The sequence below is a fragment of the Mustela erminea genome, chromosome 9 (genome assembly GCF_009829155.1).
Source record: "Mustela erminea isolate mMusErm1 chromosome 9, mMusErm1.Pri, whole genome shotgun sequence".
Taxonomy (NCBI): Eukaryota; Metazoa; Chordata; class Mammalia; order Carnivora; family Mustelidae; genus Mustela; species Mustela erminea.
This window is the reverse complement of record NC_045622.1, coordinates 8,225,820-8,252,096: the sequence shown is the minus strand read 5'-3', so window position 1 is coordinate 8,252,096 and position 26,277 is coordinate 8,225,820. Positions and strand designations below refer to the sequence as shown.

Here is a 26,277-nt window from a genome sequence, read left to right as displayed (position 1 = left end):
ACGGCTATGTATCTGTCAGAGATGTTCCAAGCAGAGCTTCTACAGTGAATTCTGTGAAGGCCCCATGGCCTGTGTCTTATGACCACATCTCTAAAGTCTCATTCCAGATCACCAAATATTGTGTAAAAACATCCAACTACTTTGTGTGACTCAGTGGCAGACAATTTCAGATAAGTTAATCAGCCTGATAAAGGACAATGTATACAGATTTACATTTCTAGAAAGAGGTTTAGTCAATATCTCTAAATAATGAATGTTTTAATAAAATGAGTGGTCTAATCATCTTTTAGTCCCATTGAATGCATGTTACCCTCTGCGCCAAATATTAACGTCTGTTATGTTATATACACACCCGAGGTTAGAGTATACATTTATGTGATGGGCACATCAATGTTACAGAATTTTAAAAATTCTCTTATTAACCTTATTAGGTATCATATTTCCACATTTAACATCTTTTAAACATACAGACTGAAATACGATCACCATTTTCTTTCTAGATCAAAAAATAAAGCAGAAAAAGAAATATTACATGTAGTTATTTTCATGAAAAAACAATCTGCAAATGAGGAAAAATAGTTGCAGAATAAGGAATTCCTACAAAGCAATTAAATAGGGAATCCAGTAGAAAATGGGCTAAACATTTGACTGGCACTTCTCAAGAGAAGACACTGAAATGGTGTACAAACGTATGGATGGTGTCCAGTTTCAGGGCCATCAGGAAAGTGTAAGTTAAAACCATGTACCCAGAAGAGTGCACAAAATAAAAAAGATGGAACATACTAAGTGCTGATAAAAGCAGAGAGTGACCAGAGAACTCTTACCCACTTCTGGTGGCAGTCCATATGCATAAACCACTTTGGAAGTCCCATTGGTACTATGTGCTAAGGAGGGAAATGTCCAGCCCTTAAGATCCAGAATTTCCAGTTCTAGGTAATGCCTGTTGGGTGCAGTCACATACAGTGACCAAAAGGTGCACAAGGCTACTCGTAAGAACCCCAAACTGGAAAATACCCACAGGCACATCAGTAGTGAAAGACTGCATGTGGATATTTCCACACAATGGAATGATTTATAGCAAAGACCATCAGCAAATCACAACTACATGCAGCAATCTGGGCACACCTCACAAACGATGCTGAGCAAAAGCAAAAAAAAAAAAAAAGTAATCCAATATTTGTGATTCTATTCATGTGGAGTTTGTGAATATTCAGAAACAGCTCATGATGTCTGAAGTCAGGTCAGTGGTTATTCCCGGGAGGCTGATGACTGAGGCACGGGACGTGGGGGGGCGTCCGGGAAGCTGGTGATGTTGTCTTTCTTGATGTGGCTTACATGGAAACGTTCACTTTAGATGACTTGTGGGGAGTGCATTTATGATATGTGCGCTTTTAAAAGCTGTGTTGTATTTTAATAAAGTTTTAAAGGTAGTTTCCAGCCCAGACATGGGTGATAACATTACATAAAGTGGACTGGGGCCCAGGCTGAAGTCAGTGTTCAGTTATTTCTCCCGGTGCTAGTTGCTGATCTGGATCTTGGCATGCAAGGTCACCACTCTGCATGAGAAAAATGAAGGTATTTGGGTTTTTTCTCTTTGCTAATTATCTATATACTTTATAAAATATTAGTGTTGGTCATCTGGAGCCAAAATATTTGTTGGCTTTTAAAGATATAATTTTTTTTTTTTTTTTAGTAGGCTACATGCCCAATGTGGGGCTTGATCTCCCGACCCTGAGATCAAGAGTTACATGCTCTACCGACAGTCACCCAGGCATCCCTAACGTTATAACATTTTATATGCTATGATAAAAAACAAAAAACATTTTATACAACAGCAGGAGGTATCATAATGAAAGAAACCCTGAAGGAGAAGGCAAGGGACCCAGTTCTAGTTACTACTTGCCCTCTCCCAGCTGGGTGACTGGGGGCTTGGTGGAGTCTCAGTTCCTACTCTTTGGGTTAATGCTTTACTTGCCCGAAGGCAGAGAGATAAACTCTGTGATCTCTTCCTCTCTAACTCTGAGATTCAAGATCTGCCATCTCCCCTCCTGGAAGAACTCTTCAAGTGACAGATGATGTAGCTTTCCTTGCCACCATTGATTTCCAGTCTTTGTTCTGCTGGCATGTTCAATTGCCAAGGGGGCTCCAAACTCATGAATGTTTCAAGGTGTGGCACAGCACAGTCTTCATGCCCTAGATCATAAAAGCATCTCACCTTCTCTTCGTCTCCACACTGTTCTCTTGGTTTTCTTGGGATCGGTTGTTCTGCAGTGAGGAGGGATTTTAGAAAATGTTCCATATTGGTGAAGAGGAGAAGATCCATGTTTCTCTTAATATACTGTGGAGAGCATGGAGGGCACAGTTAATACGTTTGCTCCCATTTCTTTTAAGCACTCCTGGATCTTCCTAGACTGGACCTGAGCATAGTACATAGAATTTTGTCTTTAAAATCAAAGCAGGACCAGCATTCCCGCTCCACAGTTGCCTCTGTCTTAGGCAAGCTTTTAACACTTCCAAGCGTCAATTTTTTCATCTGTAAGTTAGGAATAAAAGTAGCATCTGGCTTATACGTGCCTAGAGAAGATGAAATGAGATGATGCATGTAAAAGTCTCAGCAGGACAGCTGGCACATGGCAAGCATGTGATAAACATTTGCTCTGACCTGCCTTGTAGTTCCCTCTGGGAGCCTGGAATATTTCAGTATATGATAATGTCAGGGTCCACACACACCCGTTCATTAATGTGGTAAATGAGCTGAGAGCCTACTGATGAACCTGGCCTGGGGGCTACCACAGGAAACAGAACAGACAAACATCTCTGTCCTCGTGGAGCTGATGTTCTATTAGGGGAGGGAAAGTAACACACAAGCATGAGTGAGTAAGTTACACAGTAGGTTAGGAAGTCCTACGGGAGACAGAAAAGTAACGCAGAGTAAAGAAAAGCTGATGAACAGGAGAAAAGAGGGTTGCGAATGAGATGGCCTAGTCCGGGCAGGCCTCAGGGAGGAGGTGACACTTGGACAAAGACATGGAGGAGGTAAGGGAGCTGGACATGCTCTAACTTGTTAGACAAGGGTTTCTCAACCTCAGCACCACTGACATTCTGGGGTGGAGAGTATTTTGTTGTGGGGGCTGCCTAGGCATTGTAGGCTGTGCGGAGCCATCTGGTTTCTAAACACTGGTTACCAGCAGCAGCCCCCTCCTTGGAGTGGGACGATTAAAAATGTCTGCGGACATTGCCTCGTGTCCTGTGAGAGTGAAAATTGCTCCTGGTTGAGAACCATTGCCATTGCAGGCAGAGGGGAGAGCCCCGAGTGTGTCTGAAGACCAGCAAGGAGGAAAACGTGGTTGGGGGCGAGTGACCGAGGGGAAGAGTGGCTGGTGAGGGGGTGGGAGACAAGGGGCCTTGGCTTTCTCGGCTTTGACTCTGAGGGACATGAGGAGCCACAGCATGGTTTTGAATTTTTCATTGTTAGAGGATCACTGTGACCAGCGAGCAGAGAACAGACTGAGGAGAGACAAGGTCAGAATCGAGGGCCAGTTAGTAAGTGTTACAGGAATCCAGGCGAGGCGATGTGTGCCAGCACCAGGCTGCTGGCACCGTAAGCCAGAGACATGGTTGTATTATGGATCTTCTCTGAAAGGAGTGTTTCCTGATGGGTTGATTATGGGGTGTTTGCAACAGGCTTCAAAGATGACTTTGGCTTAAAAGACCAGAAGAGTACAGTTGCCATCCATTGAGATGGGAAAGGTTTCGCGTAGAGGAGGTTTGGACAGATGGGTTTGGGGCGTGTTGAGTTTGTGAAGCTTCTTACACCTACGAGTGGAGGTGGCTGGTAAGCACGTGAGGACATGGTTCAGTTACAGGTCTGGGTGGGGCTGGAGATAAAAATTTGAGGGTCCCTGACATACGGATAGGGTTTAAGCTAGAAGATGGGACGAGATGCCCAAGGGGAGCAGATATAGCCAGAGAAGAGACGAGGACAAGACTGAACCCTGGCCCTCCTACACAAAGAGGCCCGGGAGAAAAGGCAGATCAGTACAGGAGGCGGAGAAGGAGCAGCCACACAGGTAAGAGGGAACTAGGGACGCTGGTGTCCTGGGAGCCAAATAAAGACTGAACCGAGCAGGAGGAAGTGCGCGGATGTGTCCAACGCTGCTGTCAGAGGAGGAGAAGGGACTGTGCATCCTCTGGGGTCTACGGGGTCTGGGGTACGACTGATTCTGGAGTCTGGATGACCACCATCACTGTCAGCGACTGTGAAATAAACCTCTCACTCGGTAACTAGCAGAGATGTGGTCACAGACAGGTGTTTACGGAGCCTTACTTGGGAGATCTAGAATCTGATCTCAGATCTGCCATGACAAATAGCTTCATGATTTGGGGAAGATCATTTATTTTCTCCTTAAATACAAAATGTGACTAAAAATATGTATGCTACCAAAAAAAGAAAAAAAAAAAGATGCATCCTCCCTATTCTCCAGGATCCCTGGTTGGAACGAATGAGGTCATATATACATAAAAGTGCTTTGAAATGTATAAAGTCTTATTTAACTCATGGGAGAGAAGGTGTTTGTGTTTGTAACTCAGGAATGAATTGATCTTTAATGGATGATGACAATTTTAAGATCACAGACACTTTTAATAGTTAAAAAGCTGGATGATAGTATCCTCATAAAGGTGCTTTAAATAACACAATATTAAGAATATCCTTGTCAGGCTTGCACAGGAAACAACACACTGCAGTTCAATAAACAGGCTACTACCCAGGGCATCTAAATTTAATTACTGAGTTACCGTGAATTTTATAGATGGCATTCTGCATATTGATAATATGTTAGTGGGGCATGAGTTAAAAAACTAGGGAGCCCTGTTTGTAATCCCCATAATTCAGAGAGCCGGGTCCCCACTGTCTGCCTTGTAGAATACAGGATTGAAGAACATATTGTCATAAGCAGTTTGAGAAGCAGCCTGAGTGTCAGGGCAGCGTACCTCCTGGGGAGGCCAGGAATATCTGTGAAGACGTCAATTTTTAACAGACACATGCTACACCAGTTAAGATTAGTTACCTCTTCTGATGACTCTGGCTCCAAGTGAGACTCACACTTCCTTTCAAGGAGCGTAGAGAGCAGATCTCTTCCTCCTTCAGAGATGGGCTGCTCATCTAACAGAGCAGCGCTCATGCTTTGGTCAAGCTTACTGTCCCAGGAGACAGCGGACATTCGCAGAGCGGTAGAGAATGCTTCCCCGAAATAAGCCCGCAGGCCCTGGTCAAGGAAACGGCGAGGGGGCCACATCAGTTCCGTTCTAGGTAACTGCTATTAAAGCTTCAAAATTACAGTTGAAAGAAAAATGGGGCTTGGTTTGGATCCTCTTTCCTAGCCCTTAGCACGGGTTAGGACAGTCATTCCCAATTCTGGTGAGCCTTATGCAATGACAAGGGCCTACTGGGATGCCATTCTCATAGGAAGACCACTTCTCTCTGAATCCCTACAGAGTGCTGCGTGCATTTTGTTATATGCTGCCACAGGAAATTCGACCAGGAAAACCTTCTTCCTGGCCAGGCAGTAGGAACCAGAGGCCAACAATGGGACCTAAGGAGATTTGAAATGTTGCACGGCTTAAAGAATTGGTTATTCTGGGAAAGAAGCTAAGAGCCTTGTGCATTTTATAAATACCTTGTAAAATGACCTCAGAAAGGCAGGGTTTGTGTCCTGGCGGAAGTCCTCGGCAGCGACGTGGGCCAAGCAATGGATCAGCAGCAGAATGAAACTTCCCACAGACGCCAAAGACTCTCTCCCAACAAACAGTGTGTTTCCAGTGCTCTAGGTAGAGGAGGTACCCAAACACAGAGATGGCAACTTCAGGGAAAGTTTCCACTACCTCTTTCTCTTCCTAGTTTTATGTGGTCTAAAATAATTTTGGAATCATAAAGTCAGGGGCTAATGGAAATTTACTGAAGGAAAGATTCAGATGTAGAGGGAAAAACGATTGCTTTAGTTCAACTCCCTGAATAAATCATGTTCCCCACTGTCTCTCCAGCTTTTGCTACCCCCGTGGTACAGAAAATAAACTACTAGAAATTCAGAGCGAAGTTACTCATGCAACTGTTTTTTAATCGATGTCCTCCGATCACTCTTTCCTTAAGCAGTGGTTCTCAAACTGTATCTGTGGATAAACATCACAAGGGAGTGATTCTGTTCCTGGGGGCCATCCCAGCATGTCCAGTTCTATGGGCTGGTTTAGGGGAGTCCTTGGTATTTCCATTTTTACCAATCTTCCCAGGTGGTTGACCCAGGAGGTCCGAGGACCACAGTATGAGAATCAGTGCCTTATAGGGCGCTCTGACTTTCTTTGTCTTTCATGTCTTTATTGGAATCATGTTCTCCATTATTCTGTCTTGTCTAATGGACTTGAAATAACTCCCTTGTTCAGGCAGTAGGTTGGAGTGGAAAATATTAGTTAATTTGGAGTCAGATCGTCTGAGATCTGTCCTTGGAATGAACTCTAGGTGGCGACACAGAACAGCGTTAAAAAATGAGGTTGGCGTTCAAATACATCTTAACTTGAGTTTAAACTCTTGCTAACGCTGTGATCTTGGGAAAGTCACTTGACCTCAATGGGCCTCCATCTCCTAAGAGCACCCACCCCTCGGGTTGGGGTGCTGTAAGCTCTGAATGACATAAGGCGTGGCCCACGGCCAAGTGCCTGACACACAGTACTCAATGAATCCTGAGTTGGTATTCCTGTCAGTAAAATGGGAGTAAATTCTTGTCTACTTCATAGATTGCTTTGAGGATCGAGTGAAAGGATGCCTGGAGGGTACAACATATGAGTAATTTTTGGTGTAACGAAATCCCCCAATAACCAACTCGTCAAGTGTGAACTGTTTCCTAGTCCTCCAGCACTGGTTAGCCGTGCCCCTCTCAAATCACGGTTTACCAGTGGACTGTTCACAGTGTTTAAGGTCTGTGTCCACCAGCTTTGGGCTGCCACCAAGGCCCTGCTAATCCTATCTATTCAAGGAACTGCAAGAACAGGAACAATTTCAATCCCTTTCTGCAGAAAGATGCTGACGGTGCAGGATTTGCTGATGCAGGGACCAAGACTCTTTTATGGGAAACACCAGTCTGGAACCATCGACTCTGATGACAGAGATTCATTAACGGGCACAAAGCCATCATGATTCCCTGGGCCAGGACATATTCATTTCACTAATTGGAGAAAGCTTTTACATGGTGACATTTATTATGTCTTACTAAATGACTTATTACCGAGGGGGATAAAGAATGTCAGGATTTGAGAGAGAAAAACGTTTTATAACATTTGGTGTGTTTGCTTATTTTTAGACCCTAGAATTTTACAAACCCTCCTCTGGGACCGAATTTGCAGCACCTGATAGAAGAAGGAGCCTTGGAAGGCATTCTCTGAGGCATCCATTGCTGGAAGACGAGAGGCAATCTGCAGGGTGATTTCAGGAGCCTGAAAAGAATAAGAAACAAATAAAACCCAAACTGAAACCCATCGTCTTGCTCAACAGTTTTCATGTGGCTCAGCTATAGAACACCAACCAAATTAATGGGAAGCAAATGCATTAGAATATCAACTTAAAATTTAATAGGATAAGAAGAGGAAAGCACAGAGTACTTATGTGTTTAATATTTATGCTAATTATAAGAATTAATTTATTACATTTCTAAATAGAGCGTGGCAGTCGGCATGGGAGCTCTCGCGCATGATGGCTGGGTCCTCATCCCGCACGACCCTTTCGGTTGTAGAATCTGGGTAAGTTAACTCAATCATTTTGTGTTTTCCCACCTCGCTTTTAAAATGAGAAAAAAAATATGGAGGATCCTGGAAAGATGGCAGAGGAGGAGGATCCTAAGCTTATCTCGCCCCATTGATGCACTTAGGTAACAGCCACATCAGTGTAACTAACCCACAAAATGACCTGAAGACTGATAGAACAGACTCCTCCCAGTTAATCTCAGAGAGGAGGCCACACGGAAAAGGGTAGGAAAGCTGGAGACATGGTTGGGAACAAACCCCTAGCAAGAGGGAAAGATAACCACACGTACCAGTTTGATGGCAGCCCAGCGATGGGCAGGAAGCAAACGTCTGATCTGACTGCAGATCCCGCCTACCAACAAAAAACTCACAAGGGGCAATATAAGGACAAAGCCCTGTAGTTCAGGGTCACTGCAACCCCAACAGAGGGACTGGGGGCAGACATCTGGTCTGTCTAGAGGCCCTACCAACAAACGAAAGACTCTCAGGAGACAATACAAGGGAAGCAACTGCAGTTCAATGTGACTGCAGCCCTGGCAAATGAGCTGAGGGCACGCATCCGGTCTGATACGACTACGAGCCGGAGGTGGCCCTAGACTGGCCTCTTAATAGGGTAGAGACTAAACCCTGCCCACAACAGGCAATATGGGCCGTTACAGCTGACTGGACTGAAGGCAACATGTCTCCACACCACATTAGGGTACATACAACATACAAAGGAGACACTGCTGGTGCATCTGGTCTGGTGAACAGGGACACTGTACCGTAGGGCCTATACTGTAGACCCTACTGGGCCTCTTCTTCATATGGCTGCTACTTTTTCTTTTTTTCCCAGTAATATTTTAAGATATAATTTCTTTTTTCTTTTTTCCCCCCAAGTGTTTATTTAAATTCCAGTTAGTTAATGTACAGTGTAATATTAGTTTCAGGTGTAGAATTTAGCGATTCATCATTTACATACAACACCCGGTGCCCATCATAAGTGCCCTCCTTAATGCCCATTACCTATTTCACCCATCCCCTGCTCATCTCCCCTCCAGTAACCATCAGTTTGTTCTCAATAGTTAAGTCTCTGTTTCTTGGTTTGCCTCTCTTTCCCCACCATGTTCATTTGTTTTGTTTCTTAAGTTCTACATGTGAGTGAAATCTTATTGTATTTGTCTTTCTCTGACTTATTTTGCTCAGCATAATACTCTCTAGCTCGGTCATGTCATTGCAAATGGCAAGATTTCATCCTTTTTCATGGCTTAGTAATATTCCATTGATGTGTGTGTGTTTATGTGTATATAGTGTGTGTCTGTATATGTATACACACATATCTATATATGTATTGATTCATCAGTTGATGGACAAATGGACTCTTTCCATAATTTGGCTATTGTTGATAGTGCTGCTATAAACACTGGTGTGTTTGTATCTCTTCAAATTAGTATATTTGCATACTTTGGGTAAATACCTAGTGGTGCAATTGCTGGATCCTAGGTAGTTCTATTTTTAACTTTTTAAGGACCCTCCATACTGTTTTCAGGAATGGCTGCTCTAGTTTGTGTTCCCTCCAACACTACACAAGGGTTCCCCTTTCTCCACATCCTCACCAATACCTGTTGTTTCCTGTGTTGTTAATATTAACCATTCTTTCAGGCATGAGACCACAATATCTCATTGTGATTTTGATTTGCATTTCATTTGATGAGTGATGTTGAGCATCTTTTCATGTGTCTGTTGGCCATCTGGATATTATCTTTGGAGGAATGACTGTTCATGTCTTCTGCCCATTTTTAACTGGGTTATTTGTTTTTTCAGTATTGAGTTTTAAATAAGTTCTATATATATTTTAGATACTAAACCTTTACCAGACATGTCATTTGCAAATAATTTCTCCTATTCCATAGGTTGCCTTTTAGCTTTGTTGATGGTTCCTTCACTGTGCAGAAGCTTTTTATTTTGATGGAAGTCCCAATAGTTTATTTTTGCTTTTGTTCCCCTTGCTGCTGAAGACATATCTAGTAAGATGCTGCTATGGCTGATGTCAGAGAGGTTACTGTCTTTGTTCTCCTCTAGGATTTTGATGGTTTCCTGTCTCATATGTAGGTCTTTCATTCATTTTGAATTTGTGTCTGTGAATGGTGTAAGAAAGTGGTCCAGCTTCATTCTTTTGCATGATGCTGCCCAGTTTTTCCAACATCATTTGAAGAGACTGTCCTTTTTTCAGTGGATATTCTTTCCTGGTTTGTCAAAGGTTAATTGGCCATATAGTTGTGGGTTAATTTCTCAGTTTTCTCTTCTGTTCTATTGATCTATGCATCTTTTTTTGTGCCGGTACCATCCTGTCTTGATCACTAAGCTTTGTAATACAACTTGAAGTCTGGAATTGTGATATCTCCAGATTTGCTTTTCTTTTTCAAGGTTTCTTTGGCGTTTTTGGTCCCATACAAATTTTAGGATTGCTTGTTCTAGCTCTGTGAAAAATGCTGGTGGTATTATGATAGGGATCACTTTAATTGATGGCCTCTACTTTCAAGAACAGGAGACTTAGCTGACTTTCTTAATACATAGAAACAAAGAGTTGGACAAAATGAGGAGACAGAGGAATATGTCCCAAATGAAAGAATAGGACAAAGTCACAGCAAAGAGCTCAGTGAAATGAAGATAAGCAATATCCCTGATAAAGAATTCAAAGTAATGGTCATAAAGATACTTACTGGTCTTGAGAAAGAATGATGATCTCAGCAAGATCTTCAACAAGGAGATAGAAAATATAAAAAAAGAACTAATCATAGATAAAGAGCTCAATAGTTAAAATTAAGAGCACACTGGAGGGAATTAACAGCAGATTAGAGGATACAGAAGAACAGAGCAGTGAGCTTGAAGAGAGAGAATAATGGAAAATAACCAAGCTGAACAGGACAAAAAAGAATAATAATAAATGAGAGTAGGTTAAAGGAACTCAGCAACACTATCAAGTGTAGTAACATTCCTATCACATGGATCCCAGAAGAAAAAGAGAAAGCAGGGAGCAGAAAACTTATTAGAAGGAATAACAGCTGAAAATTTCCCTAATCTGGGGAAGGAAACAGATGTCCAGATCCAGGAGGCACAGAAAGCCCCAACAAAATCAATCTAGGGAGGTCCACACCAAGACATATAATAATTGAAGTGGTATGAAGTAGGGATAAAGAGAATTTTAAAAGCAGCAAGAGAAAAGAAAATAGTTACGCACAAGGGAAACCTCATAAAGCTATCAACTTATTTTTCAGCACAACTTTGCCGGCCAGAAGACAGTGGCATGATATATTCAAAGTGTTGAAAGGAAAGAAAAAACTGCAACCAAGAATACTTTATCCAGCAAGGCTATAATTCAGAATAGAAGGAGAGATAAAGAGTTTCCCAGAAAAAAGTAAAAGGAGTTCATCACCACTAAACCAGCCTTATGGGAAACATTAAAGGTAATTCTTTAAGTGTAAAGAAAAGGCTGTATTTAGGTGTAATAGAATTAGGAAAGGAAAAAAATTCACAGGTAAGTAGAAACATAATAAAAGTAGATTAATCATTTATAAACCAGGTACAGAAGTTAAATCGCAAAGGGACTAAAATCAATTATATCTATAAAAACCAGTCAAGAAATTCACAAAATAAAAGGATGTAAAGTATGGCATAATATAAATAAAATGTTGTGGAGGGGATTAAAATTTTAGTGCTTTTATTTTAATTTTTTTAAGGATTTTATTTATATATCTGACACAGAGAGAGAGAGAGATCACAAGTAAGTAGGTCAGCAGGCAGAGGGAGATGGAGAAGCAGGGTCCCACTGAGCAGGGAGCCTGATGCAGCTGGATCCCAAGACCCTGAGATCATGACCTGAGCCGAAGGCAGATGCTTAACTGATGGAGCCACCCAAGCACCCCAATTTTAGGGCTTTTTGAATGGGTTCAAACTTAAGTGACCATCAACATAACATAGATTGCTATACAGATAGGACATTATATATCAACCTAATGGTAACCACAAATCAAAAACCTATAGTAGGCAAAAAACAAAGAGAAAGAAATCCAAGCATATCACTAAGGAAAACCATCAAACCAAAGGGAAGAGAGTAAAAGAAGAAAGGAATGGAGAACTACAAAACAATCATAAAGACACATAACAAAATGGCAAAAGTACATACTTATTAATAATCACTTTGTTTAGAGGTCCTAGCAGGGGAATGCAGCTACTTGTACACCCACAATAATTACTTTGAATATAAATGGACTAACTGCACCAGTCAAGACATGGGCTGACTGAATGGATAAAAAAATAAGACCCAGCTATATGCTGTCTATGAGAGATTCACTTTGACCTAAAGATACAGATTGAAAGTGAAGGTATGGAAAAACATTTTTCATGCAAATGGAAGTGAAAAGAAAACTGAAGTATCAATAATCAGCAAAATAGATTTTAAAACAAAAACTGTAACAAGAGACGAAGAAGAGTACTACCTAATGATAGAAGGAACAATTCAACAAGGAGATGTAACAATTGTAAATATTTATGCACCCAACATGGGAGGACCCACATGTATAAAGCAACAATTAAAAGACATAAAGGAAGAAATCAATAATAGTAGGGACTTTACCACCCCACTTACATCAATGAGTAGATCATCTAGACAGAAAATCAACAAGGAAACAGTGGCTTTGAACAACACATTGGACCAGGTAGATCGAACAGATACATTCCAAACATTTTATCCAAAAACAGAGTACCCATTCTTTGCACATGCAAATGGAATATTCTCCAGTACAGATCACATGTTAAGACACAAAACAAGTCTCAACAAATTAAAAAAGACAGAAATCATGTCATGAATATTTTCTAACTACAAGGGTATGAAACTAGAAATCAATCTCAAGAAAAAATCCAGAAAGAACACAAATACATGAAGGTTAAATAACATGTTGCTAAACAATAAATGGGTCAACCAACACATCAAAGAAGAAATTAAAAAAAAAATACATACGGAGACAAATGAAAATGAAAACACAATAGTCCCAAATCTTTGGGATGCAGCAATAGCAGTTGTAAGATGGAGAATTACAGCAATATAGGCCTAATCCAAGAAGCAAGAAGAATCTCAAACAACCTAAACTTACAACAAAAGGAGCCTGAAAAAGAAGAACATACAAAGCCCAAAGCCAGTAAAAGTAAAGAAATAATAAATATTAGAGTAAAAGTAAATAAAATAAGGACTTAAAATTAGAACAAATTAGAAAATTTTCAAAATTGATAAACCTTCAGCCACACTCATAAAGACAGAGAGAGAGGGAGATGACTCAAATAAATAAAATCAGAAATAAATGAGAAGAAATAACAACTAACACCATAGAAATACAAAACATTATAAGAGAATATTATGAAAAATTATATGCCACAAATTGGATGACCTAAAAGAAATGGGTAAATTCTTAGAAATATATAACCTTCTAAAACTGCAATTAGGAAGAATCAGAAAATTTTGACAGAGAAATTACTAGCAATAAAATTGAATCAGTAATTGAAAAAAAAAAAAAAAACTCTCAAAAAACAAAAATCCAGGACCAGATGGCTTCCCAGGTGAATTCTAACAAACATTTAAGGAACTGTTAATACCTATTCTCAAGCTACCCCAAAAGACAGAAGAGGAAGGAAAGCTTCCAAATTCATTCTATGAGGCCAGCATTATCCTGATACTTATACCAGATAAAGACACTACAACCCCCCCCATTTACTCTATGCCAATATCTCTGATGAACATAGATGAAAAAATCCTCAACAAAATATTAGCAAACTGAATCCAACAATACATTTAAAAAAATCACTCACCATGATCAAGTGGGATTTATTCCAGGGGTGCAAGTATCATTCAATATTCACAAATCAATCAACACGATACCTCATATTAACAAGAGAAAGAATAAAAACCATATGATCATCTCAATAGATGCAGAAAAAGCATTTGGCAAAATATAACATTCATTCATGATAAAAATCTTCAACAAAGTAGGTAGAGACCATACATGAAAAACCCACAACTAACACCATTATATGGTGTTAAAACTGGGAGCTTTTCCTGTAAGATAGGGAATTACACACGGATGTCCATTCTCACCACTTTTATTCAACATAGCACTGGAAACCCTAGCCACAGCAATCAGACAAGAAAAAGATGTATAATCCCAATTGGTAAAGAAGAATTTTGTAAAACTTTCACTATTTGTAGGTGACATGATGCTATATACGGAAAACCCTAAAGACTCCACCAAAAAACTATTAGAACTGATATATGAATTCAGTGAAGTCACAGGATGCAAAGTTAATATACAGAGTTCTATTTCTATAATGAATAATGAAATAGCAGAAAGAGAAATTAAGGAAACAGTCCCATTTACAATTGCACCAAAAATAGTAAAATGCCCAGGAATAAATTTAACCGTGGAGGTGAAAGACCTGAACTCTTAAAACTATAAAACACTGATGAAAGAAGGGATGCCTGGGTGGCTCAGTGGGTTAAGCATCTGCCTTTGGCTTGGGTCATGATTCCAGGATCCTGGGATTGAGCCCCGCATCGGTCTCACTGCTCATCCAGGAGCCTGCTTCTCCCTCAGTCTAACACTCCCACTGCTTGTGCTCTCTCTCCCTCTCACCCTGAAGAATAAATAAAGTCTTCACTACACTGATGAGTGAAATTGAAGATGACAAACAAATGGAAGGATATTCCATGCTCATGGACTGGAAGAACCAATATTGTTAAAATGTTCATATTTCCCAAAGCAATATACAGACTTAGTGTAATCCCTGTGAGAATACCAACAGTATTTTTTTTTAAAGATTATTTATTTATTTGAGAGAGAGAGAATGAGAAAGAGAGAGAGCGTGAGAGGGGAGAAGTCAGAGAGAGAGACGACTGGATGAAAGAGACACGGCATACATATATACATAGATATGCACAAGGGAATATTCATCAGTCATAAAAAGAAGAATGAAATCTTGCCATCTGTGACAACAGGGAAGGACCTAGAGGGTATTAGGCTAAGTGAGATAACTCAGGCAAAGAAGGACAATACCATGATTTCACTCATATGTGGAATTTAAGAAAGAAAACAAATGAACAAAGGAGAGACAAAAAACCAAACAAAGAACAAACTCACAATTGTCAGAGGAAGGAGAGAGGAAGAAACAGGTGAAGGGGACTGACAGTACACTTGTCATGATGAGCACTGAGTAATGTATAGAATTGTTGAATCAGATTGTACACCTGAACTAATAGAACGCTGTGTTAATTATACTCGAATAAAAAATGAGAAAAATAATAGTATCTATGGCATAGGGTTTTTGTGAAGATTAAATGAATTCATTCACGCAAGTTGTTTAGAACATTTTATGGCATGTATAAAGACTAAATTGATTCGACTTACTGTCAGTTAAGAGATTAGATTGTAGATTGGTAAACTGACTTCTTTCTGTTTTTAAGATTTTATTTATTTATTTGACACAGAGAGAGAGAGAGAGAGAGATCACAAGTAGGCAGAGAGGCAGGCAGAGAGAGGGGGGGTAAGCAGGCTCCCTGCTGAGCAGAGAGCACATGTGGAGCTCGATCCCAGGACCCTGGGATCATGACCTGAGCAGAAGGCAGAGGCTTAACCCACTGAGCCACCCAGGCGCCCCTGGTAAAGTGACTTCTGTCAGTCCCTTTATAGGAGAGACTAGTAAATTCCCAATTCCAGCTGCTTAATCCCAACACGTATCACCACCTGAAAGCCTCCTTCCTGGTCACCTTAACCTTCTTGGCTGCAAGACGACTGCTCCACAGAGAGGCCAGAACCCAGACTTACATGCAGCTGGGGGATGAGGAGATGCAGGACAGAGAGGCCATACTGGTAAACCACAAACTCCCTGGCAGAAAGATCTGTGGGTTGCACAATGATAAGCTCTTCCTTCTGCATTATCTGAGGTTTTGGGACATCCTGCAAAGAGCTTTTGGGGGCTATAGAAATCAAGAGAAAACAGCAACGATTTTACTGACTTTTCTGTCCAGTAACGATTCTTAATAAAAGCAACAAGAACAACAACACTATTCAACTTAGAAAAGGTGTAATTGCTTCGATCATCCATTCATCCACCCACCCATCCAAACAACCATCCATCCACCCACCCATCCACCCACCCACCCATCCATCCGTCCACCCATTCATCCACCCACCCATCCATGCTATCTACATGCACGGTGCCTCAGATCCTCCCATCCATTTTCATGAAAAAGCAAATCAGTAAATAGGAACAAAAGTGCCTGAACCAAAACCAAACCGAAACAAAACAAAAAAAAAACACCAAGGATCTGGAAAAGATGGCAACAATTTTCTTCTACTATTTCATAGGGTTGTTTGGAGCACTAAATGTAATGTCCTCCGAACTGTGTCTGGCCCAGGGGAAGCACTCAGTAAACATTAGCCGGATTAACATCACAATCTTCCTTCCTCACAGAATTCTCTCTAATGGGCCTTAGGTCTTTAAACATACTGTGTTGTCTTTTTATTCTTGAGAAGACAATGAGAAAAGCTTGGGTAGCATGGTGTAGGAAACAATGCTGACCTTGCAGCCAGAGACCTGGCTTCTGGTCCAGGTCCTGGAAACCCCAGGGTTTCCAGGAAACCCCAGGAAAGACACTAAACTTCTTTGAACATCAGCTCTCTCACCTAGAAAAAGTAATTGAGGGGCGCCTGGGTGGCTCAGTGGGTTGGGCCTCTGCCTTCAGCTCGGGTCGTGATCTCCAGGTCTTGGGATGGAGCCCCGCATTGGGCTCTCTGCTCTGCGGGGAGCCTACTTCTCCCTCTCTCTCTGCCTACCTCTCTGCCTACCTGTGATCTCTCTCTCTCTGTCAAATAAACAAATAAAATCTTAAAAACAAAATAGGAAGCGAATAATCTTTTGCAATCTTACAGAATTAGAGTTTGGGTGACCAGGCATAAACATGGCAGTGTATATAAAATTGCTTTCTTTTTTTGTTTTAAAGATTTTTATTTATTTATTTGAGAGAGAGACCATGCGCACAAGCAGGGGGAGGGACAGAGGGAGAGGGAGAAACAGACTCCCTGTGGAGCAGGGAGCCTGATGTGGGGCTTGATCCCAGGACCACCGGATCATGACATGAGCCAAAGGCAGATGCTTAACTGACTAACCCACCCAGGTACCCCAAAATTACTTTCAACATTATAAAGTCAATACCAGGGGCGCCTGGGTGGCTCAGTGGGTTAAGCCGCTGCCTTCGGCTCAGGTCATGATCTCGGGGTCCTGGGATTGAGTCCCGCATCGGGCTCTCTGCTCAGCAGGGAGCCTGCTTCCCTCTCTCTCTCTCTCTGCCTGCCTCTCTGCCTACTTGTGATCTCTCTCTGTCAAATAAATAAATAAAAATCTTGAAAAAAAAAATAAAGTCAATACCATTGTAAGACAATAGAGGTTGAAGTGGTGGTGAGAACCCACTTTCTGCCCACCCTCTTCTTAGTTTCCCCCAAAGGGACGCCCAATTAATACTACAATTGGTTAAGTTCTGGGGTCAGCAAAACCTTGTCTGTAAAGGGTCAGAAAGTAAATATTTGAGGCTTTGCCAGCTGAGAGCAAAACTGGGGTTCAAATTCAGTTGTCCCACCTTCACGGTGGAAGCGTAGTCTCACTCCCCCTCAGGGCCTTCTCTTGCTTCTCTGACACACAGTGATCTGTCCTCCTGGGAACTCACCACAAGAGCCTGCATCCCCCTTTAGGCACTGCCCTTATGGTGCTGGGTCATTTTTCATATGGGTGAGCAGGTTAAGGGCACAGACTCTGGGACTGGATTCCAGCTGAACTCCTTGCTAGCAGCATGATTTCTGACTACTTCTTTGACCTAGTCAGATGCTTCAGTTTCTCTATGAGTAAAAGTACCTACTTTACTGTGTTGTTATAAAGATTGAACGGCTGATGTGTCCAATGTCTGAGAATAGCACACGGCAGAGTGCAAAGCACTCTGCAAGAATGTCACTCTTCTTTTGAATCCCCTCACCCAACCACTAACTTACAAATGGAAAACTCTGCTTAGCTTGTGGGCCACATAGAAACAGCTCACTGGAGGTGGCCCGTGGGCCACAGTTGGCTGACCTGTGGTCAAATTCAAGGACGATTATGGAATTGTACTGCTAGCGGCCTGCACTGTGGTCAACTGAAAGGTACATTGTTTCCTTTTCATCCTCTTCCATTTGGCAGGTAAGTGGGTTGAAATAGATGTGAATCTTCAGGGCAAGGCCAGCCAGATCCTTGCTTGAGTTCCACTGTCAAGGGGTGGTATTGGGAAAGTGATCTGGAGTCCCTTTTTGGGGCGCGGGCTTCCTATTCGTTATCTCCTCAGCCTATCTCCTTTTGTCTCACCCTCTTCTATGAAGTCCTTGTAACATGTGGCTGGCCAGTATGGATTAAAATCCTGAGATTTAGATTCAGTGTTCAGTGGGAAGATGGAGGTCTTTAGGACTTCCCCTTTGAAATTGGCCAAGTTATTTTTGCAGTGAGACTTTGATTCCTATTTCTTATTCCTTAGTGGGAAGGGCCCTTGGGAATCTTAGGTTGGGGGTGGGCAGAAAGGGATGATTGGTAGATCCGGATTCTGACATTCCCAGTGCCCAGCGGTCACACCATCAAATGCCTTCAGTGCGCCATGATAGCTCCAAAAGGAGCTGCAGGGAAAGGAGGTTACCTAGCTGGTGACGCATCTGTCCCTGTAGTTCAGCTTCCTCCTTGAGGGCTTGGGACCAGATGTCTACTTTCTTCAGGGTAGAAAGGAGTGGTGAGGTCCACATGATGTCAGCTTTATCTGCATCTGAACAGAGAAGAAGACAGTTGTTGGAGTAAGGGCCCAGGGCTGTGGCTAAAGTAAGAAGAGTCAGAGGTAGTATCAGATGTGACAGATGGCTGGAAAGACAGCCCCAGGGTCCTCTGATGTGTATCCACACCCTGTATCATCCCCTCTCCTTGAGAGTGGGTTGCATCTAGTAACTAATTTCTAATGAGCAGCATATGGTACAGGTGATGAGATCAGGATACAACAAGATGGTTGCTTCCATTTTCCTTTGTCCCTTCTCGCTTGCTCTGAAGGAAGCCGGCTGCTATGCTGTGAGCTCCTCCATGAAGTCCACAGTCAGCAAGAACGGAGGTCTCTGGCCAACAACCACAGGACGGGACATTGATTCCCCAGGCAAACCTTAAAGTGACAGCAGCCTTAGCCCAACATCTTGGTGGAGCCTGTAGGAGACTCTGAGCCACAGGCACCCCGCTCCCCCAAGCGGCACCACATTCCTGACCTGCACAAACTGAGATAATCAGTTTGTAATCAGTTTGTAGTGTTAAGCCATCGAATTTTCAGATAGTTTGTTACATAGCAATAGAAAATGAGTACGATGAGTTTCTCTATGTTCTCTATGTTCTACCTGAAGAACCTTCCATGGCCACACAGCTAGAGAGCTGGGAGCCCTGACCATCGTCTTAGAACTTATCAAACATGATCAGCATTGGTGGCAGCAGAGAATGCCGTGCTGGTGACCAGCCTTACCTGTTGCAGGCCCCTGGTCCCCCAGGCCTGGGCCACGGCCTTGAGCTCCCTGTAGCACCGCAGTGACGCTCTTCAGGAAGGGGATCAGGAGCGGGCAAGCAGTAGCCGGGTCCCTGAGAGAAGGGGTGATCTTTCCATAGAATCTGTCTCCAGGGTAATTCTCCAAACATGCAGGGGAGCCTGACGCAATGATCTAGGACAAAATAGAACTCGGTTCCACATGTGGCTCCCACCTCTCCCACGGGGCTGCTTTGGGAACTACCCTCCGAAGCCCCCAGTGAACTGGACATGCAGATCTCCATGGCCACGTCCAAGGCCGTACCTGGGTGTGGAAGAGGTGGAGGCGGCTCAGCTCCCGCTGGTACTGCAGGAGGCCGAGGGCCCTATCCAGAAAGTTCTGTCTGTGCCTTACCACCTCCCGACACTCCTCAGAGAGACGCTCAGCCACCTAGAGCACAGGAAGTGAAAGGCCCACATGAAAAGGGAGCTTCCGTCTCTCCTCCCGCTCCCCTCCCAACCTATCCGCTGCCCCTTGGGCCCATTCATTCCTGACTGTCACGCTGCCCTGAAGAACCACACTGACAACCCGGGAGCACGTGCTCCTCCCGCGTGGGTCTGCTTATCAGCCTCCATGCCTCACCTTCCAGGGACGGTTCCAGACGTGCGGGCTCGGACTCCTATGCTGCTGCAGCCACGTCTCCTGCTCCTGGCCCCGCAGCCGGCCGCCCGCCTGCCTGAGCTTCTCTGCTGTCTGTGCTAAAGTCCGCAGAACTTTCTGCACGCCTAGCATCATCTGTGCCTCCTGCTCCCACTCCTCTCTGTCTGCTGCAAGGGGCAGAGAAAGGGGCCACGTGAGAGCAGCCACCCTAGGGGAGAGGGAGAAGAAGAAAAGACAGGGTTTATGGGGCTCCATGGGGACGGAGCCCGGTGGGGCAGGTGAGCCTGCTGGTGAGCGTTCAGATGGACGGACGGACTCCCCACCAGGCAGCTGTGGGAGGTGTCCCTACTCCCGGGAGATTTCTGCTCTTGGGATCTGGGCCCCACCTTGGAGAGAGCAGGCTCCGCTTGGGCCCACGCTGGGTGCTCAGGGGCCCTGGCTCTCCTCTCAGTCTCCTGCAGGCGCCTGGCCTCCAGCGCTGCCCGGGCCTCCTCAGCAGCCCCCCAGCTGCACAGGACGGAAACACAAAGGAAGGCAGGAGCCGTGGGCTAGGCCATCTCAGGGCGACCCTTCCGCCTCCACCCTGAGACTCTCCGGGATGACCAGAGTCTAGGGCCTGAAGCCAGGTGTCTGCCCTGAGACAGGTCCCACTTCTGCAGTCAGCGGGGGAGACAAAGGGTCCGGCACTTACAGGAGACGCCTGTGCAGCCTGGACGGGGGTGGGGGTGGGGGGGGGTGGGGGGGGCGGTGAGGTGGGGCCTCTGGGCCTCACCTGCCTCCGGGCGTCTTTGCCAGAAACTGAGAGCAGCTCGACACTCAGCTGCCCCAGGCGTTCGGCTAGATGCAGCTCTTCCTGCTCCTGGCACCGCCAGTACTGCTCCCGGGCTATCAGCTCCTTCTCCAAGGTGTCCAGCTGCAACGTCCGACTGGTTTGCGGCTCCTACGCTTCTCCTCACAACCTGGGGACTCATCAAAGGTCCCCAGGGCCTCTCCTCTAGACAGGGGCCTCCCTCACTCTCCGGCGTCCAGGACTATGCTGGTGAGGCTGTTGGCTTGATCGTAATAACTGTGCCCCCGCCTCCAGACCGCAGCCCCCTTCTCCCTCCCTCTAAAGCCCGGCCTCTGTGGAGCCACCTGGCCCCCTGCCCCCACCTTCCTCTTGGGAGGCCGGGGCAGGGGGGCGTGCGGCAGCAGGAAGCTGTTCTCGTCCCCTCATCTCACCCCTTCAGACGCCTCTGTGAAACTGTGAGTCAGGGCGAGAATTAAAGTGTCTTGGCTGCTAACGAGAATCTCTTACAACACATCCATCTTTGTTCCTGAAATGAACCAGGCCGAGAATGTATGGGAGGACCCGAAATCATTTCCATTTCCATGGAGACCTGCCAAGGGCTGAATTATTGCAATAACCTCCTGACAGGCCTTCCTTCTCCAGGCTGGCCCTGCTCCCATCCATCCTCTGCAAGGCTGCCAGAGAGAACTTTCTAGAATGCTGATGACATATCCACATGCGCACACACAAAAATGTCTGGAAGGAGATGTGCCAACCTGTTAATAGTGGCTGCACTGGTGGGAGACTGGGGGCGAGGTGAGTGGTGTCTGCATGGGGGAGCTGCTGACGGCAGATGGGGGGAGAGCGATGGGGAGGAGGGACCTTGCGCTTCTTCATTTACATACGTTAAGACATGTAGGATTATAAGTAATTTATTTTCTTTTTGTATTGTGCCAAGTTTTCCAAATTTAAGAGTCTTAAAAATATTCGTATCTGATCATATCACATGTCTACTTAGAATCCTTCAGTGGCTCCCCATGGCTTTCACGGTAAGCCACATTTCCAGGCCTCAGCCAGGCACCCGAAGCTGTTTGTGATTGGTTTCCTGCCTTCCTTGCTGGCTACCCTTCACCCTCCCAGGACAGCCGTGGTCTCACGCTCCCCACCTTTGGCCTTGCTGACCCCTCGAGGCATCTTCTGGACTCAGCCCAGGTGTTACCTCTTTAGGGAAGCCTTCCTTGAGCTTTCCTGCATGTGATTTGGACGTCCCTCCCCTGTGCTCCCTTAACGCCCTTATAAACCATGATCCTGATTGGAATCCTTGGCCGACAGGAGCCCCGTCTAGTTCTTCTGGCATCTCAACACCTAACACAGTGCCTGGAACCTAGAGGGTACTCAGTGCGCAGCTGCTGGATGAATTGGGAAAAGGAACAGTATGAATGGCTTCTACGAACCAGACCAGGGTCTCTCACTCCCCGAGGCAGGGCCTCCAGCCCTTGGACGATGGGCACCACCAGTCCGGTAGAGGGGTCTGTCTGAGCACCAATGACAGGACCAGGTTCCCCGGTGAAGGGGTCTATGGCCTGAGCCCCAATCGAGATTGGGATAAGACCTGTGGGAAAGCAAGAGAAGAAAGAAGGAAGGGGTGGTCATGGAAAGACGCAAACATGGTGGAAGGGAGCTGAAGGACCCCTGAGAACCCCTTTTGCCCTTCGAGGGGTTCTGAGCTGGATTGGAGGGATTCTCGGAGGCCATTGACCCTGAAGGTGAAGTTCTGAAGTGCTGGTTTTTGAAAAGACCCACTTTTCTCAATGGGGGATAAATGACCTGTGGTCCTCTGATTCTGGAATCTCAGCAGCCCTAGCGGAGGTGTCAGAAGGACCCCATCCTATGGCTCAAGAGTAAATGGACTGGGGGTACCCCTCCTGGAAAGCACTTTCCAGGGCTTTCTCACCCAGGGCTAAGTCACAACCCTGATCCCCCTGGGACTTTCACAGGTCCCCAGTTCCCTCCTACCTTTGCCATCAGCATCTTCCATTGAACCTGCCAGGGGTGTGGCATCACCTGAATTCCCATCAGTCTCCATGCCCAGGATGGGCACCATGAGCCCTGAGCCCTCAGGGTCTGGGATCTCCATCCCATATAGGACCGGGACCCACAGCTCTGTCCCAGGATAGCACATTGTCCCTAATACAAGGGGGAGTTAGCAGAGAGAAGGGTGGTTGAAGGCTAAGTGCCAGGCTCAAAGGGCTAATCCCTGACCCGAGAGGCTTCCCTGCAAAGACTGCATTTGTTTCCTCTGGGGCCTCGCTTGGCCTTTTGAATTCAGGAGGAAGGTACTGAGTGGCCTTGGGGTCTCTGGGAGGCTGAGAACAATTTCTAGGCCACACTAAAAAGGTAAAAAGAAAAGTATCAAATATTCTTGGGCACCCACCATGTACCAAAAGTCTGAGCTTGGGAACTCCTTACAAATTACATCTTATTTGGCCCTACAATGGAACCTAAAGTATATACTGTTTTTATCCTCATTTTAAAGATGTTAAAACAGAGTGAAGTCTAGTAACTTGCCTAACGTCTAAAGTCATTAAATAGTGGGGCAGGGATTCAAACTCGCATCAGTTCTGACCCCAAACCCTGGTTCTTTTTTGTCACATCATGGGCGGAAGCTTCTAGAGAGAATGACTGAGGTAAGCTCCAGGAAGGTGCCCCTCCTACTTCCTCTCCTCACCCATCCTTGTATTAGTGGAGGTGTAAAACGGGTTTCATAACACGTTACGCTGTTGGGGACGCTGTGAAATAACAGGAGAACATATATTTCACGATCGTGATGTGTAAGACCCAGCAGGATTGGCAAGAGAACAGAGTTCAAGCCGAGCATTCGCGGGGTCGGGCATGAAGCCACCACACTCCTCTCTTCCCTCTGTTCTGTGTGCGTGTGTGTGTGTGACCCGTGGGGCTGCAGTCCTGTCCCCGAGCTTATGAGCTGAGGGTACAGAGGCACCGGGTCATTCAGGGCTTGGGATGCCAGGGGCCCAAGAGCCCAGGTCTCAGTCAGTAGGTACCTATCCTCCCGCCGCTGGCCATGATGGCCTCTGCTGTCCCCAGCTGCCGCTCCAGTCTCCAAGCCTGCTGCAGGGCATGGTGCAGACTCAAGCCCAGTGCCTGTCTCGTGTCCTTGATGGTAGCCTCCAGAAGCCTCTGTGTCCTCGACCCCGGCCTCTCCCAGTAGCTCTGGAGCATGGCAACCACTCGTCTCTGGGCCATCAACACGTTGGCGTCCAGCAGGGCCTGTGATCCTCCCATGTGGGGCACTGTCTGGCCCTCCCGCCGAGAAGCTCCCTGCAGCCGGACCGTCTTCCCGCTCAGAGGCTCCTCGAAGCAGTCACCAGGCAGCATAAGGCTCCCCGAGGCATCTCGCAGCCCCCCCAGGGCAAGCACCTGACCTGGCAGTGGAACCCAAGAGGGTGAGGTCGGAAGGGGCTGAACAGAGACGCAGGGAGATGACGCATAAAGGAGGACCAGGGCCTGCGGACCGGGTGAGCACAGGGGTGGGGGACCGGAAGTGAGGGGAAGGGGACAGGGAAGCCAGGACCGAGGATGCAGGTGGGGTAAGAGCAGAGTGGGGATAAAGGGTGGAAAGGTGGCTTTGGGGTGATTTGTAGCCCGGACCAGAATATGGGGCGTGTAAGGGACTGGGGGGCTGGAAAAGCCAAGCTGGGCAGAGAGGAGGGTGGGGGAGCCCAGCACTGGGGACGGCGGATACCTGTGTTTTCATCCAACCCGACTCCCAGGATTGGCGAGATGCTTCCCGTGACTGGGTCCTCCATGGGGCCCCCCAACTCGAGGGGGGCCAAGGTCTTGGTGAGAGGATTGCAGTATGTGCCCCCAAGAGTGAGCCACTGCCTGGTTTGAGGATGAAGAGTCACAGCCAGCACAGGCACCTCGATGCCTGTTGTGGGGTCGGTCATGAGCGCCCCCAGCTGTGACGTCCGTCTCGGCTGCAGGATGGGCAGGTGGGTGGCGGGAGGGGAGCCTGTGGCCGGGCAGGTTGGGTAGGGCACATAGGGGAGGATGGCGGCTTTTGACGTTCGGATGCCACCTGGACGGGCAGAGACAAGGAGACAGGGAGACAGGGAGTGTTAGCACTGTTGGTCCGTCAGCCTCCCACCTGGCCCCGCAGAGCCTTCTTGTACCCAGTGGCTCTCCCCGGCCTCACCCTCTGCCGCAAGAATGTTAAAGTGAGGAGGGGGAGAAGGTGTTTGCTTCTCTGCTCATCATCATACCCCACAGTGCAAGGACAGAGCCCTGCTCCCTCCCTTGGGCTCCGGGGGAGATCCTCCCAGAGGATCCCAGCAGACCCTGGCAGGGCGGGAGCTCCTTCGTGGTCAGGGTCTCACCGGAACTGAAGTCAGTGGTGGGCACCAGGGTAGCTCCCTGCAGATCGTACCCCAGATTTCCAGCTTCAGGCAGCACCTTCCCAGTGTTGGGGTGGATGAAGTAGCCAGGGGGTACGGATCCTGCATGGCCACTGGCTGGAAGCATTGCACAGTTGGGGCCAGGGACCATCAGCTTGGTAACGGGATTCACGCTGATGTCCGGGATGCCCCCATGAGGGTCTGCTGAGGCTGCTGGAAAGCAAATGATGGCTCAGCTCTGCATGTGAGGTGGACGGGCCAGGCTAGGGGCTCCCTGGGCTGGTGCCTGGAAGGAGCTGGAAGAACCCCAGCCCAATCCCAGTAGCAAGTGCTCCCTGAGGGCAGAGCATCTTGTCTTTTGCTGAGCACAGGGCTTGACCCCCCCTGCAAGACACAACACTATGATATCATCATACTGCAGGCTGGCAGGGGCTGGAAAGACTTTGGGAAAAAACGGTGACAGCCTATCGGTCACCTGATGGGCCTGGGGACTCCGTGTACTCAGAATTCCCACAGAGAACCCAAGGGGATCCTTCTCCCACTCTTCATTTCCAGGCAAGTCCAGCATTCTCCAAATATGGCCTTTTGCACTCATCCGTTGGGCTTTTGCTCTCAGAAAATGTTCCCTTAGGTATAAAGCCATGCTTTGGGGCAGTTTGGCTCGGTTCCTCCCCTGTTCTTTCCATTTCGCAGGCTCCCTCTTCAGCAACACAGCTATTGGCCCACACACTGCCCAGGAAGGCCCTCCCAGCTTTGGGGGTTTCCACTTTGCTCTGTCCTTCTCCTCCCCTGCAAGGTGTCCTGGGCAGGGTGGGGGGTGCAAGTTTCTGCGGGCCCTGTGGACCTAAACTCTGCCCGGCCAGGTTTGGGGGGGCGGCAAGGGGGAGCAGAACCCACCTGGCCGCAGCAGTTCCGCCCCGGTGCCGGAACCCAGGACACCCCAGGCCTTCAGGCGGTGGCCTTCCTGCAGCACAGCCTGGGACAGGCGGCTCAGAGCAGCATCCAGGGGGGGCACTTCCCTGCGGGGAGCCGGGGGAACAAGAGGGAGGCCGGATCAGGG

At 46.3% G+C, this 26,277-nt stretch overlaps 1 protein-coding gene across 1 annotated transcript in view; it reads right to left on the bottom strand.

Annotated features, from left to right (window-relative positions):
* Positions 1–279: 279 nt before the first annotated feature.
* The window catches only part of LOC116599230, a gene marked incomplete at its 5' end in the record, with an annotated part of 35,041 nt that continues 9,043 nt past the window's right edge, over positions 280–26,277 (bottom strand). The window contains 19 exon segments of the mRNA XM_032358999.1: positions 280–1,556; positions 2,216–2,338; positions 5,070–5,267; positions 5,679–5,825; positions 7,396–7,482; positions 15,639–15,790; positions 18,524–18,646; positions 19,376–19,568; positions 19,698–19,823; positions 20,016–20,200; positions 20,415–20,463; positions 20,465–20,540; positions 20,801–20,946; positions 22,257–22,414; positions 22,819–22,989; positions 23,865–24,245; positions 24,566–24,901; positions 25,200–25,430; positions 26,115–26,236. Of these exon segments, the coding sequence (XP_032214890.1) occupies positions 1,491–1,556; positions 2,216–2,338; positions 5,070–5,267; positions 5,679–5,825; positions 7,396–7,482; positions 15,639–15,790; positions 18,524–18,646; positions 19,376–19,568; positions 19,698–19,823; positions 20,016–20,200; positions 20,415–20,463; positions 20,465–20,540; positions 20,801–20,946; positions 22,257–22,414; positions 22,819–22,989; positions 23,865–24,245; positions 24,566–24,901; positions 25,200–25,430; positions 26,115–26,236 (3,070 nt within the window).